General features: G+C 40.6%; 1 protein-coding gene across 3 annotated transcripts in view; it reads right to left on the bottom strand.

Annotated features, from left to right (window-relative positions):
• The window catches only part of WDR70 (WD repeat domain 70), a 273,577-nt gene that overhangs the window by 19,129 nt on the left and 239,959 nt on the right, over window positions 1–14,489 (bottom strand). For all 3 annotated transcript variants that reach the window (XM_040262355.1, XM_040262354.1, XM_040262356.1), the window contains 2 exons: window positions 2,110–2,210; window positions 400–479 (listed from right to left, as the gene is read on the bottom strand). In XM_040262355.1, coding sequence (XP_040118289.1) covers window positions 400–479; window positions 2,110–2,210 — 181 coding nt within the window. The remainder of the gene's footprint in view (window positions 1–399; window positions 480–2,109; window positions 2,211–14,489) is intronic.

The following is a 14,489-nucleotide window of genomic DNA, read 5'->3' as shown; positions in this document are numbered from 1 at the left end:
AGGTCTGAGACTGTGACTCTGGGAAACAAAAATCTATCAGATTAACAAAGCTGTGTGACAAAGCTGAGAGACGCTGCTCTGTCCTGATAAGATTTCTGATTGTACCTCGGGTAGTTCATTTTATATCTGAAGGTCTCTGGATCAATCTGTCACAGGGTCACAGAATTTAGGCTCTTCCTTTTGGGGTTGAAAGTTACATGAAGTAACCCTGTCTCTATGATGAGTCACAGAAGCTGAAGGAGTTTGTGATTACATGACTCCCATCCTAAACACGTGAATAGGGTATTTTTTAATATATGCCTGAACTTGGAGGGCTTTTTCTGTCTCTAAAGCCATGAGATCAACAGCACACTAGAACAGAAGACAGATGCATGACAGAGAGACCATGCTAAAACTTACGGGTGATGATGTAGTCCTGGGTTAGAGTCTCTGCTTGCTTCGCCTTCCGCTGGGTTTTAACTACACATAATTTCGCTCCCCTGAGAGGAGTTAAAGCAAATTATTTCCTTTATTTGGTCTTAGAAACAGAAAGTCGATGTCAAAAGCATTAGACACTTTTCAGGAACACACTCTGTACACACCAACTCACCAAGTCCTTGACTTTCTAAGGACTGGCAACAGATGGAGCCCTTGGTGATAAGAGATTAAACATATGGGAAGGCAAGTCTGTGCATCAGTGGTTACTACTATGTGAGAGGGTTAGAAAGGTAACTGGAAAACAAAAGGCTAGTTTAAAAAAATCTATAGAAATAACCTAAAATTAAGATCTTAGAGATATTAACATTAATCAACCCTTTCACCCTAAAGGTCACAGGGTTCAAATTTTAGTTTATGGCTCAGATGAAAGCAACCTGGGTGGTCTACAGCCCAAGTGGCATTTGTCCACATCTCAAATATAAGAGTACAAGTGTCTGGATCCAAGTCAGCTTGGCAGGATTGCCAAGGGGCTACAGCCCAAGAATGTATGGGATTAACCAACAGTGTTCTTAGAATGTTTCACTCTCCTTAGCAACAACGAGTATCCCTTTCAGGAGAGACAAATACAAATAAGTAAATTTTTTAAAGAGTCGAAAGATAGTGCCTTCTAAAGGGTGCTATCAAATGGGGTTCATCATTTTCTCAAGTAAAATGGACCCCTTCCTTTCATCCTACTTACATTAGTATTTTTAATTTCTTTATTAAATAACAAACAAAATCCTATTTGTTCTTAAACACCACAATATATAATTTTATTTTATAGGGCAAAGGTTCCAATTCCAGAAAATTCTGAAGGAAACAGGACTGTCTGCTTCTATGCAGAGCCAAACTATAGTCAATAAATATTCACTAATAGAGGACAGGCTTCCTTTCCCCCCAGAAGAATGTGGGACCTCACAACAGGTTTATGGGGGGACCCTAGTAAATTTAGCATATGGAATTTTGTAATAGATATTCTAAAGAAACAGCTAGCTAATCACTTACTGTATCTTAATAGAGAGAAACAGACCATCTCTTTTGGATGGTGACACGTTTTCCTTTGTGCCCAAGGGAAAGAGAAATAACTGAGGGACTGACTGAGCCTCCAGTGAGTTTTCTTGGTCCTTGAAACACACTGGTATGCTTAAATTTGGCAATTGGGCAGATGTGGGGTAGAAGGGGACACTGTCTGTGGTGTCCTCCTCTGCTGGCAGAGAACAACTCTGCCAAATGTCCAAACGGTTCCTGAGAAAAGCCCAAACAGAAAGCGAACAAAACAGACAAGCCGGTTCCATTTCCTGTGAGTGGTTCGTTCCCTGCTCTGCTAATCCCTTACATGCATCACTGTTAATGCCACTGTCCAGGGTGGTATGCAGAGTGGGCAGGCCTTTCCCCCCCTTGCACTCAACATTTCAGCTAAAGAACTGCAAATCCCCAGGAAACTTTCACTTTGAATTCTGTATGGATCAAGGAGCTATCTAAATCCACTTTAAAGCACAATATGAGGAGTTTGAGGCTTTACTCTGGGCCAGCTGCATTTTCTAAAAGGGTGGATCCCCATCAAAGAGGGAAATAAATAAAAGCAGGGGTGAAAAAAAAGCCCTCCCCCCAGTTGTTGTCATCCATCTCAAACCAGCAACACTTATGAAATACCTCTGACTCTTGCTGGGGTCATAGTAGACTTTGGCCAGCCCGTTTCCAGTCCCCACCATGATCTGGTTCAGCTTTGGGTGCCACAGGCAGCGGACGACGCTCTAGAAAGGAAAAGGCATGGGAATCGTCTACATGCGGCACAAATAAAGGGAAAGAAGACTGCTGGTACTTGGATGGCTAGTTTACCAAACTGAATGTCACCCTGATGATGACTTGTAGCTTTCAGGGCATTTTCTTCCAAACCACTGAGTTCTGTTCTATCACGTATTATCTCTGTGACACTCCATAGAAATATAAAAGCTGCCCCCTTCCTGCCTTCTCTCCTCTCCTTTTCTGATAGCATCAAAACCACGAAGCTGGGCCTTCCCAGCTCCGCTGTCATGTGAGGCTGGCATCTCGGAATGCTGAACCCACATAATGTGGTTCATTTTACCAACGAAGCAGATTTAGATCTCAGCGATTCATGCTTTTATGCACACAGTATGCCCCTCTGGACAGCATATTGAGGCCAGGTGGTTACTATTTTTAGTTTACAAAGATCCAAATCTCATAAAGCTTTCTCAGGAACAACACACATTTGTGAACTATGAATAATATCTCCCTATCTGTGAGATTAACCAGGAGGACAATAGCAGAAGTAAAACAGAGATACGGAATATAAAGATGTGATGATGTTAATCTGAACGAAAAGCAGGTTAGGAGAAGGTTCACTGGAAGAAGCTATGATCTTGTGAATCATTATTGGTGAGGAAAATAACTGCTGTTCTGGGGTCAGAAAGAACTGCAAGTTCCCAGTGAGAACTACAACCTGTTTTTAATTTTTGCTGAAATAAGAGGGCAGAGGTGGAAGAGATGGCAGGGATAGAATTAAGGGGGGAGGGGGAAGGAGGCTAAGGTTGGTAGGCAGAAATACCACATGTTGGGTTCTGCAGATCTCACTGTGATAGAACAAGAAATGAGTGGAAACATTAATTCAGTGATTATTAGGAATCTCTCATGTGCCAAGCAACGTACAAGGACTAATAGGAAAGGTACAATTAGATATTGCTATCTTACGTTCTAATATTAAAATGTAAATCATGGAATTTCTGTCTTCTAAATCTACCTTGGGCTGAATGTTTTTTGGCTTCTTCTCCCCAACCATCTAGTTCTTTTGTTAAGATAGAATATCTGGTAATTTCTGCAATCCCTTTTGACAGAAATTCTGGCTTCCACTTGACTGCTTTAAAAAAAAATGCATGAAGTTAGGTGGCTACAAAGCCCACTCTGAGATTCCTGAGAAACTGACAAAGAAATGTAAGAAATGTGAAAGTGTCTGCAGAACTTCTAATTCATGTCTGACAATATTCCAGAATAGTGGTTCTAGCACAGCTGAACAGGGTTGAGATGTTCTATTGAGAAAATCAAACCAGAGTGGCTGTGTTTATCCTATCATCAGGGGGAAAATTAAGTTAAACAGGCAGGTTTGTACAATTTTAAGTTTTCGTCCCACAATTTTTTTTAAACCTATAGTATCTGCTACTCAATGTCTACTAGCAAGTGCTAAAAGATGATAAAACATATACAATGGTGAGTGAATATTAATAGGAAAAGTTGAAAATAGTAAATCATATTTTTTCAGTAAAATGTGAAAGCAGTAAATCAAAGTTTAACAACTAGGGGGGTGAGGTTACTGTCACCTTTGTGCATGTGCTCATGAAACTTACTTTACAGTGCATGTGTAGAAAAAGTCACACTCTTCTCCCAACAAAACTGCCTTGTTGGTAAGATGGAATGAAGTTTATCAATAGTTCATGGTCTGCAAAGCACAGCCTGACTACAAGGTGCTCTGTTGCTGAGACTAATGTGAGAACCAGGCCTAGACCACTGGAAATCTCTAGACGATCAAGGTCAGGTATGTGGAAACTTGAAAAGAGTCACAAACAACTTCACATCAAAGCTAGAATAAGCTCATCCAAGCCAATACTCATCTCCTTCAAGTCTTGGCTTAACTCATCACTATTCAGACCACCCTATTTGAAACGGCACCACACAACTCCCCTGATTTTCCTTGTTTTCATAGCATGTGTCACCTTTTAACATAATATACAACTTACTGTTAATCGTGCGTCTAACATAATATATAACTTATTGTTCATTATGCTTATTGTCTGGGCTTCCCAGCTGGCACTAGTGGTAAAGGACCTCCTGTCAATGCAGGAGACCCACGAGATGTGGGTCCGATCCATTGGTCGGGAAGATCCCCTGAACGAGGGCACAGCAACCCACTCCAGCATTCTTGCCTGGAGAGCCCCACAGATAAGAGGAGCCTGGCAGGCTACGGCCCATGGGGTCGCACGGGGGCGGACACACTGAAGAGACTAAGCACGCACGCACGCACGCACGCACACACGTTTCCTGTCTGCCTCCCCTACTAGAATACATGTTCTATACAGGCTGCTCTTGGTCTGTTTTGTGTGGCCAAGGATCTCAAGTGCCTAGATTAGCGTCTGATACTTAATAAATATTTGCTGCAGGAACGAATTAAAAGTTACAACTCAGCCAACCTAAATAGATTGCTTTGCTAGGTGGGGTTGGAGACAGACAATTTTCAAGTTAAAATCATTACTGCCTATGAGAAATAATTTGATTCCTCCAGATTTTTATTACACTCAAGTACCATACAAACACAGAGGGTTAGTTCCCTCCCAATGTGGGCCAGAAAAGAGGGATGAACAAGAGCCAGAGGGGCAAGAGAAGACAGTGAGAGGGGCTCTCAAGGGTCTTTAGAAATCTCAGCTGCCCATAATTGGCCCCAGAACAATTTTAAGGACATAGTACTAAAGTTATTTTCCTTCCTTGGTTCTCTAGAGGTCTGGCTAAGCAGTCTAAGATTACTGGTTCTCAAATATGTTGTCAAGCGAGCAGGGTACAGAATTGGAAAAGATCCACAACGTAGGCCTGATAAATTCCAAGACACCAGCCAAACAGGCAGTTTCCAGGGGCAGCAGGTTACTGTTACCCCCTCCGTCTACGCTGAGGGTGTAAATGTTAGAGAGAGGCAATGGCTGGGCCAACAGACCAACGTCTGACTGCTTTCCAGGGAGTCCAAGCTCAGGGCACTGCATCTCTATTCCCGCTCTCAGTCTTTCCCTCCTACGCCCTCACATGCACGTGACTGGGCAGCACAAGCTCTCATGGAGAAGCTCATTTACTCTCCTTTTTACACGGAAGGAAGGAGAAGGCAAGTGAGCCCCCTCGAACTAAACAGTCATTCCAGAGCACCATCCACTGCGGTGGTGAGTCACCAAGCATCCAATGAGGGCGCTGGGAGCAGTCTGAGTTAGGCAAAAGATACTTAAGGCTCAATTACCCTAAGACTGGTTATTAATCAAATACTACCCGGATTCCAAAACATGGGATGAAGAAACAGAATTCAAAGTCAAAGGTGGGTGGGCTTTTTTTTTGTTTATTAATATTTATTGTGTGTGTTTAGCTAACCTTCGTAAACTTTGCAGCTAATGCGGCTCCACACTTTGTCCTGTCAAGGAAATGCATCTTATAGCAGAGAGCTGGCCATCTGCCAAACCAAACAATCGCTGAGAGGGCAGCAAGGCTGGGGAGCAAGCAGAGCTGCCCCGCTGCTAACTTGTCAAACACACATACTGGGTTTTATATAACAACAATGGGACACGTGCCTGCTAGAAGCCCAAGGAGCTATCATAAGACAAATGAGCTACAGCTACTTAGAAAGAGTGCATTCACTTCATCCACCATCCTCTGTTCTTGAAGAGGTACTTCTGCGGCTGGGGGCTTGCCACATTCAGACGGACAGATTTACTGAGTAAGACAGCGAATGGAGGGCAGAGAACACAACTGAATTAAAGGACCAGAGGGAACCATCATGACAGGAGATCTACACAGACCAAAGAGAAAGCACTGCACTGCCAAGAACGAGATTCTGAAGTTAGTCTGCATATTTTAAATATAATGATTTGCTTTATTAAATTGATAAAGGATTTTATTCTTACACTGATCCACTTCATCTTACTAAAGCATTGTGGAACCACCACTGGCTTCGTTGAACTGCTTAAACTGAACTCCGTGCCAACATAAAATTAAGTTTAGCTTTTTGAACCAAAAGCTACTGTCATTTTAGATAATTTGGCAGTGCACAGGAACCATAGTCTGCCTCCAAAGTACTCAGCTCTAGCAGCAGCCAGAGAGTAACTGGTGCTAGAGATCGTAAGCAAGATGACAGGGCAGTAACCAGACTTTAAAGTGCTCAACACAGAGAGCTTTCTTCTCTGCAGAAGCCAAAGAAAAGAGATGGGGGTGGGGCAGAGAAGAAGAAAACACTGCATGTACAAAAAGCAGTGTCAAGATTCCAAAACAGGAACTTTGGAATTACCCCTCTGCAAAAGTAAAAACACCATAAAAACCCCAAATAATTTACTGCTGTGGTTTTTTGGTTTACTTGATGTGATGGAAGCAAATAAGAAGAGGAAGAAATCAATGAGAGAAATGAATTTGTATTTTAGGACATGGGAGGAAAGGAACTATCGGGTTATCTGCAACTTTATGTTATAAAAGTAGCTGACTCCTCACAACACTACAAAACTAATGATCTCACCTCGATTTCACAAGAAGAAACTGAGGCTTGCAGGAAGCAAGGTAACATTCTCAAGGTCACAGAAAACTTGTACACAGAGGAGCTGGGATGCTCAGGGAGGTTTTCCCGACTCCCATGCTCATTCCTTTATACCTCCTAATTATGCAAAGCTCTGTTTTAGAAGATAGGAAGGAAAAGATGCTGCAGATTTTAAATAATCTCCAAACCTACCTAACCCAGAAGAAGTCCTAGCAAGTTTATACTAAAAAGCAGATGATATTACTAAAATCATAAAATAAAAAGCCTGCTACTGCCCAGTTCACAAATGTTACTATAAAAGAAATCAATGCCTGCAGAACATCTTAGGCGTCAGTAATGCATATATCCAAACACCGCCCTTATTCAACTTCACATGCTAAAAGAAGCCCAGCACCCTTCCTAATTTTATATCTTAAACATGATTATGATGAAACACCCTTTCCTGATCCTTCCCAGCTGCTGACCCACACAGTAGAAGAAACTTCATCTGGTTTTTTCATGTTTGGTTTTTGTCATATAGTATAAGAATGGATAAGCTAACTCAGAGATTCCTTGGGAGAAATATTTTCCAAAATTTTCAAAGGTAAGAACCTCACACATTTCTGTGAAGGAGACTTTCACACAGTTTTGCACATGTGTGTAGAGGCAGTCTTGTGGTTGTGCACGCCCTCAGGACTGCCCAATACATCTGAAAGGCCATGTATATGCTGATGCCCAAGTTTAAGAGCACAGATTGAGATGTGAGTCCACAACGAAGAAAAAGAAGGCAGATGAAAATGGAAAGGTACTGGTGAAATCATTTTCTTTGGATTTGCACAAACCCAGCTTTATTTCACAGAGAAAGAAAAATTGCTTTCCACATTAAAATACTGAACCAAGTAGGTGGAAGAGTCAGGTAGGAATGCTTTAAATTTTTCCAGGTTATTTGTCTTGTCCTCCCAAAGCCTTGCTTTTCCCAAACTTGGATTATTTTGCAGTATGCTTGGGCCATCGGGCTTAGTTTCACTCCTTTCAAGTTCAGGAAGCAAACCTGCTGAGTAAACCTTTGTCTACAATAAATAAGACTCCTCAACACCCACCTGATCTTCATGGAGACACCCCTCAAACAAAAATGATTAAAGACATTTTCTCTGCTCTTCTAAGTGAGCATGTGCCTATCCATTTTTTCCCCTCCACATTCCTCCAACTCTAAGGAAGTTCCATCAGAGGGCCAGACAGGTAGCAATTGTCACTCTTTGCTGAAAATCTTCTTAATCGCCCTTCTTCCCTGCCCCAAACAATTCTCTCTCTGATAAACCAGACAGAAGCCCAATGGTGAAAAGAAAATGTTGTGGCACTTTTATAAATGTAGGGGTTGTTGAAAACAAGCAAACAAGGAAAAGCGTTGCTCTATACCTGCCATAAATATCTGGTACAGATGCACAAATTATGCTTTTTGAAAAGAAAGTGAAAATCAGTAGCTCAGTTGTGTCTGACTCTTTGCGACCCCATGGACTGCAGCCAGCCTCCTCTGTCCATGGAATTCTCCAGGCAAGAATACTGGAGTGGGTTGCCATTTCCTTCTCCAGGGGATCTCAGAGATCAAACCCGGGTCGCCTGCATTGCAAGCAGATTCTTTACCATCTGAGCTACCAGGGAAGCCCTGGTGAAAACTTTTTGAAGACTGGCATTTAATTATCAAATTAAGTCCTATCAAACTCATGGAAAATGCATTTATTAAAGTCAGTTTATTTACAGACTCTGGTCTAAAATTAAGGTAACTGTTAAAGCAGTAAAAATTTGGAACCTGGTAATTGTCCTCGGCACAAAATGAATCACATCTGTAGCTGATAATAAATTCGCCTAAAGAATTTCATCACGAGAAAAAGTTCTCAGAGAAAATGGAAGGTCTCTTGGGTAAGAAAATTAAATACAATCTTCTTCATCTAATTCAAAACACTAAATGTCAGTTTGCTCCAGTCTGCTATTTGAGAAGAACTTACAAAGGCAGGGGAAAAAAAAAAAAGGCACAAATAATGACTGAAGAAATCTGATAATTATTTTGATTAATGACAGCCTAGGAGCAGGAAACAAACAGATGGAAGGAAGTTAGAGTCCCCAGGGTGAGTGACACCGGCGGTGGGTCAAGGCAAATACCCACCTAGAAGCAGCACTCACTGCAGGCGCATCCCCAAAATTCTCACATAACTCCCTACTGGTGGGCACAGGATGGACCAAGTGTGCCAAGATATGGAGTCCTGGGGGGCTGAGAGAGGCTAGGGTGCTATAGCCTCAGGCAAGTCAGCACCAGCAAAGAGTGGGTCTGTCTGTAATATCACACAGTACCCTCTGTTATGAGCACCAGGCTGTGAAAAAGCCTGGGAAGCACTGCCTAAGGCCATCTCTCTCGATCAAATCTACACAGACCCAGACCACTTTACCCTTCTTCATTTGGCAATAGTTTGAGATGGGCATAAAGATACTAAGCATAAATCTTTTCTTTATGTAAATAAACAAAGCATAAATGGATAGCGCTTTAAGTCCCTAACTAACTACTAGACAGAAGATATATACGATCAGATCTTAGAAACCATCAAGCATGTAAAACCAAAAAACTGTAGGAGAACCTGAGTCTTCAGAGATGAACTAACTATACAGGATATGTAAAGCACTATTTATTTTAATATAGTATAGGTAAAGAAGTGTTACACATTATACACTTTTATTGAGCCCTTTGTGGGGGGTCTCTAAACCCCTCATCATACAAGATGATCTAGCACTCCAGAAAAGGGGAAAACACTATCCTGGGACTATGAGTTAATTATAGAATTCTTTGTTTCCCACACTAATATAAATTGTGAAAGTCTAGCCAGAATTCTGATAGAACAGCTGGAAAATTTGTTACCAAAGAGCACTCATCAAATTCTGGTTGGGAAAGGGAAGTCTGCCATAGAAACTCCTACAAGACACGAAGTCCTTTCCTTGGTCCTCTCTCAGTGGGGTGTGGTGTGGCGCTGGAGTTGGACAGCAGAGCCCTGTCATTACTGTATTATATGTTTATACATGTTATAAAGAATAGTGTGTCATTTTGAACATCGACAAAATTGACCTATCTACAAAATCAACCTCTCTCTTTTTTTGACATTTTATGGAGTCCAGTATGTTTCTCCTTCAGGGCTGTGTTATCTATTAGGTGAATCTTCATCTGGGTTTGTCATTTATGGCAATCCCATCTATACAAGGAAGTATACAGATTTGCTTAAATGCCAATTATGTAAAACACCAAACTCTTGTGTAGAGAAGGAAAATAAAAAGTTTCTAATTAATCAAAAGGGAAACACTAACTATTTCTCTTGTTTTGAAGGACTACAAATAGAAGTAAAACAGTAACACAAACATTTCCTTGAGACTGCTGACACCAAGTAAGCAGAAGATGCCTTTTAATACAGCATGTTGCAGAGTTAAACGACACTAGAAAATGAATAAACCATGAAACTGAACAAGACCTTCTTTGACTCCTCATTCTTCAGTGATTTATGAAGTCTGAAGGAGGATCTGATAGGCTCCTCATGAGATCAGACCCGTCAATCTTAAAGGAAATCAGTCCTGACTATTCATTCATTGGAAGGACTGATGCTGCAGTTGAAGCTCCAATACTTTGGCCACCTGATGCAAAGAAATGACTCCTTAGAAAAGACCCTGAGCTGGGAAAGATGGAAGGCAGGAGGAGAAGGGGACGACAGAGGATGAGATGGTTGGATGGCATCACCTACTAAATGGACTAGAGTTTGAGCAAGCTCCGGGAGTTGATGGACAGGGAAGCCTGGCATGCTGCAGTCAACAGGGTCACAAAGAGTCAGACACGACTGAGCAACTGAACTAAACTGAAATGAGATCATTGTCAAATACATAACTATAGGAAAAGACAACTTACTATAGGCTTTGAAACAGGATTCCTACAGTAAACATTATTTCAAAGAAGAGAATGTTGAATAGAAAATCTAAATAACTGCTCCTGAACTAAGAGTCTACTGGTTAAATTTATAAACTGTTCTTTGAAAAGAGACTGGAAATAAGAACAGAAATGAGGTGATAAGCATATCAGAATTTGTCTTCTCTTCTAAGGAAGAATAATGACTGGACTTTTGATAAAATACAGTGACAAATTCCAACAAATAATTTTTACTTCAAAGCAGAGTGTGTTCTACAAAATAGACCCAGGAAAGAGATCATACTCATTAACAGTATAACAACCAAAACATATTATATTCATTACAGTTTTAGATTACCAGTATTTTAAGCATCCACAGTAAATCTGCTTCCTCTACTGAACTCAAAACATAGCTATTTTTAGTAAGACTGAAAAAGGATCATCTTAAGTTTTAAAGAAGCAGACAAAATCTGCACTTCTTTCATCGAATCTAAAAGAAAACATATTTATGTTCTGAAATTCCAAATTAATTAGAAAAAACTATTAATAAAAAACAAAAGCAAGAGAAGCTGGCATGGAATAGGCTATGATAGTAAGTCCCAATAAGAATATACTAAAATGAAATAAAAGGTAAAGCAAAATTAACAAATACATGTTCACCAAACACCTACTATGTGCCATATATTGTTCTCTTTGGAATATAACGTTCTGGCCACTCACATGGCACCAAGGAGCCCCCTTACTCCAATTTGCTCACTAGAGAATCTAGAAATGATTGAGAAAAGCATATCAAAGGTAAAACAGAAGTGTTGAGAAAATACAACCCACAAGAAAATGTTAAAATAACAATATCAACTAAGTTTGCTTCACTTAGACAAGAGAAGACAGAACAGTAACTTTATAATCTTCAAGGAAACAGAGGATGTTGACCAGCTGTTCTCTAATTCCTTGAGGACTAAAGGATGTGGGCTCTAAGCATGAGAATGTAGGCTAAAAGTAAAGGGGAAAAAAAGAGCTGATGGTAATGAGAGTTTTTATAAACAGAAAGTCAAACTCTTTAGGGAGGTTGTAAAATCTTCTGTTAAAAGTCTAATTTTCATATAAGAGAGCTGAGTTGTAGTCCTCAGGTAGGCAAGAAGATGGGCTCTGGACAGCAATATTGAGACACTAAGCAAAAAGAATCTGCCTGCAATGCAGGAGACCCTGGTTTGATTCCTGGGTCAGGAAGATCCCTTGGAGAGGGGATAGGCTACCCACTCCAGTATTCATGGGCTTCCCTGGTGGCTCAGATGGTAAAGAATCTACTGCAATGTGGGAGACCTGGGTTTGATCCCGGGTTGGGAAGATCTCCTGGAGGAGGGCATGGCAACCCACTCCAGTATTCTTGCCTGGAGAATCCCTATGGACAGAGGAGCCTGGCAGGCTACAGTCCAGGGCATCACAAAGAGTCGGACACAACTGAGTGACTAAGCACAAAGCAAAGTCACAATACGCCTGATGCCCCAGCTAATGAACCAAAAGCCAGCAGCTCTGCTGTGGTACTTACATGAAGGGAACTTATCACCAGCATAGGAGAGGGGACTTACACTAGGACCAGAGAAATCAATTTAATTCCTATAATATGAATGTCCCTGCAAATGTGTGGTGATCTTAGGCAATTCCTCTTAGGCACATCTGCTGCAATTTGTACTATTTAATTATTTAAATACTATTTAAATACTGTATTTCATACAGTGTTTCCCATCATTGTTATCATTTTTTAATAAAAAAAAATTTCCTGGTGCCGGGTGAAACAGAGTGATCACATTCCACTCTGTCTCTCTCTCTGAATGCAGTTATAAAACCCAAATTTGAGGATTTTGAAAAGTAAATAGGAGTAGGTGGACTGGGAAATTAGTCCAGAACTCAAACTACCACTGAAGCAGCATCAAGTTTACTATTTCCCCCAACTCTGGTACTTCACCCTACCTCCTGGCCCCCTAAAAAAACTGTGATGAACAAAATATCAAAATTTTAAGTTAAGACAGCCTCAATTCAACTTACTTTTCCTTTTGTCTCACTCAGTATGGCTTGACATAGTAGTGTTACTGTTCCCATTTTTATTTAGAGTATTGGAATTTTACTTGTCATGAGTTTTTTGCATTAATTTTATTTTTTATAATGTTGCATTAAAATGTTAATTTGTTTTGATTACTGAGTTTTTTGATACCTTCTTCTATTTTGTGTTTGAGTCTGACTCTAGTCCTGGCCCTGCCTCAACCTATAGCTCATTCTATAACACAAAAATTAGCTCAAAATAAACCACACACCCAAAAAGAACCACAGTAAACCATAAAACTTTTACAAGAAAACACAGAAGAAACTCTGCATGAGCTGGGGTCAGTCAAGGAGTTCCTAGATGTGACAGCAAAACTACATTCTATAAAAGAAGAAAAACTGATAATTTAGGCTTTATCAAAATTAGTTTCCTTTGAGGGACTCTATTAAGAAAAAGAAAAAAACAAGCAATAGACCAGGAGAAAATATCCCAAGAACTTGGTATCTAGAATATATAAAAGACTCTCAAAATTAACACTGAGAAACAAACCTGATTTAAAACTGGGCAAAAGACTTGAACAGGCGTTCACCCAGCATGACATAATCACAGAAAATGAACACATGAAGATATTCAAGTCTCCACGTTGCAGGCGGATTCTTTACCGCCTGAGCCACCAGGGAAGCCCATGAATGCTGGAGTGGGTAGCCTATCCTTTTCTCCAGGGGATCTTCCCGACCCAGGAATTGAACCAGGGTCTCCTGCATTGTAGGCAGATTCTTTACCAGCTGAGCTACCAGGGAAGCCCTCACTGGTCATTAGGAAAACACAAATTATAACTATGATGAGAAAGCATTTCAAATACCTCTTTGAATGTATAAGATAAAAATGTTACAATACAATGTTGGTGAGAATGCAGAGCAAGTAAAAAACACATATACTGTTGGTGGGAATGCAAAATAATACTGCTTATCTGAAGATGGCTTGGAAGTTTCTTATAAAAATAAATATACATTCATCATATGATCCAGCAAGCCTATTAGGTATTTGCCCTGGAGAAGTGAAAAATTATGTTCACACAATGAATGATTGTTATTGTTGTGGTTTAGTTGCTAAGTCATGTCCAACTCTTTTGCAACCCCATGGACTGTAGCCTGCCAGGTTTCTCTGTCCATGGGATTTCCCAGGCAAGAATACTGGAGTGGGTTGTCATTTCCTTCTCCAGGGGATCTTCCTGACCTAGGGATCTAACCTGTGTCTCCTGCATTACAGGCAGATTTTTTAGGGCTGAGCCACCAGGGAAGCCCACAAATGAATGCTTGCAACAGCTCTATGCAAAATCTCCCAAAATTAAAAATAATCAAATGTCCTTCAATAGATAAACAAACTGTGCTATATTCATACAGTGGAATACCACTCAGCAATAAAATGTTAAGTCAGTGATACGCACAACTGACCTCAATGACTCTCAAAGGATGCTGCTGAAAGAAGATGATCTAAAAAGGTTACACACACTATGAGTCCATGTGCATGACATTCTTGAAAAGTCAACACTAAAGAGATAAAGAACAGACCAATGAATAGCAGGGATAAGGAGCTGAGAGTAGGAGAAGGGTGAGAGTGTGACTACAGAGGGATGGCACAAAGGAGTGTTTGGGGGTGACGGAACTGTTCTGTATCCTGACTGTACTGCTGGGGCTACAGGGACCTATAGGGGCCAAAAATCACTTTAAAAATAATAATCAGTACTACTAAACTTGTTCCTTTCATTTTCCTTATGTAAAACATTTTAAGATTTGATAAGG

This window comes from Oryx dammah, unplaced genomic scaffold (genome assembly GCF_014754425.2).
Source record: "Oryx dammah isolate SB20612 unplaced genomic scaffold, SCBI_Odam_1.1 HiC_scaffold_20, whole genome shotgun sequence".
Lineage (NCBI taxonomy): Eukaryota > Metazoa > Chordata > Mammalia > Artiodactyla > Bovidae > Oryx > Oryx dammah.
The sequence above is the reverse complement of the archived record's forward strand: the minus strand, read 5'-3'. Positions and strand labels throughout refer to the sequence as shown.